Raw genomic sequence first — 1,152 nt, forward strand, 5'->3', positions numbered from 1 at the left:
CCCCCTCCCTATCTCTGTCACCTCCTCCAGCCCCTACACCCCCTCCCTATCTCTGTAACCTCCACCAGCCCCTACACCCCCTCCCTATCTCTGTAACCTCCTCCAGCCCCTACACCCCCTCCCTATCTCTGTAACCTCCTCCAGCCCCTACACCCCCTCCCTACCTCTGGCACCTTCTCCAGCCCCTACCCTCCCTCCCTACCTCTAGCACCTCCAATCCCAGCCTGTTGGACACTGCCTGATTCCCCTCGCTCTGCCACTGGGGGCCATGACTTCAGCTCTCCAGGGTCCTGTGCTGAGGGACTCCCTCCAGCCCCATCTTTCCCCCAAACCGTCTGTCTCGATTTGTGTAAGACGTTGCTCAAACCACGGAAGCTTTAGCTCTTATCCTACAGCACCAGTCGGTGTGGAGCTGTCTCGTGGCACGAGTTGGCATCGGGTTTCAATGATTATTGCTCCCAACCCGTCTCTCCGAGTCTGTCTCTCCCCTCCCTGGCTCTCCATTGCTGGTGCCCTCCCTGCCTCCTCCTCCTCCTCCCCCCAACCCCCGCCAACCTGGGTGAGCTCCCGTCGCCCCGATGCCAGCCCCTCTGCGGTCGGCGTTACCTTTGCAACTTTGCCCGTTGTCACTGAGTTCGTAGCCCTGCTCGCAGCGGCACACGTAGGAGCTGTAGGTGTTGAAGCAGTGTTGCTCGCACGGCGCTCCCATCGCACACTCGTCCACGTCTGGAAAGGGAAAATGCGGGATGGATCCCAACTCACTGCTCCCGCAAACCCTCCGCGCACAGACCAAACCCCTCCAACCCCCACACGCACCATCCCTCCTGGGGACTTTGTATTGAGTCCCTGGTCAGACCATGCTTAGATACTGCCTGCAGGTCTCCCACATTATAAACAGGGGATGTCAAGGCACAGGAGAGGGTGCAGAGAAGATGGAAGAGGAGAACTAACATAGGAATGTGTGGGGACATGATTCAGGAAAGGACTGCGGAGCTGGGTCTTGTAAAGAGAAGGCTGAGCAGTGACTCACTCGAGGTCTGTGAAATTCTGGAAGGTTTTGATCGAGTGGAGACAGAGAGAATGTTTCCTCTTGGGGGGGGAAGGAAAGCATCGGTAGAAGTTGTCAGTATGCAGCCGGCGTTGGGAAATCCA

The 1,152-nt window shown here is 58.1% G+C and overlaps 1 protein-coding gene across 1 annotated transcript in view; it reads right to left on the reverse strand.

The window, feature by feature from the left end:
• Positions 1 to 1,152, reverse strand: part of LOC125487643 (EGF-containing fibulin-like extracellular matrix protein 2) — a 13,343-nt gene that overhangs the window by 4,740 nt on the left and 7,451 nt on the right. The window contains exon 4 of the mRNA XM_048619570.1: positions 607 to 726. Within this exon, the coding sequence (XP_048475527.1) occupies positions 607 to 726 (120 nt within the window). The remainder of the gene's footprint in view (positions 1 to 606; positions 727 to 1,152) is intronic.

This window comes from Rhincodon typus, chromosome 43 (assembly GCF_021869965.1).
Source record: "Rhincodon typus isolate 14 chromosome 43, sRhiTyp1.1, whole genome shotgun sequence".
In the NCBI taxonomy this organism is placed as follows: domain Eukaryota; kingdom Metazoa; phylum Chordata; class Chondrichthyes; order Orectolobiformes; family Rhincodontidae; genus Rhincodon; species Rhincodon typus.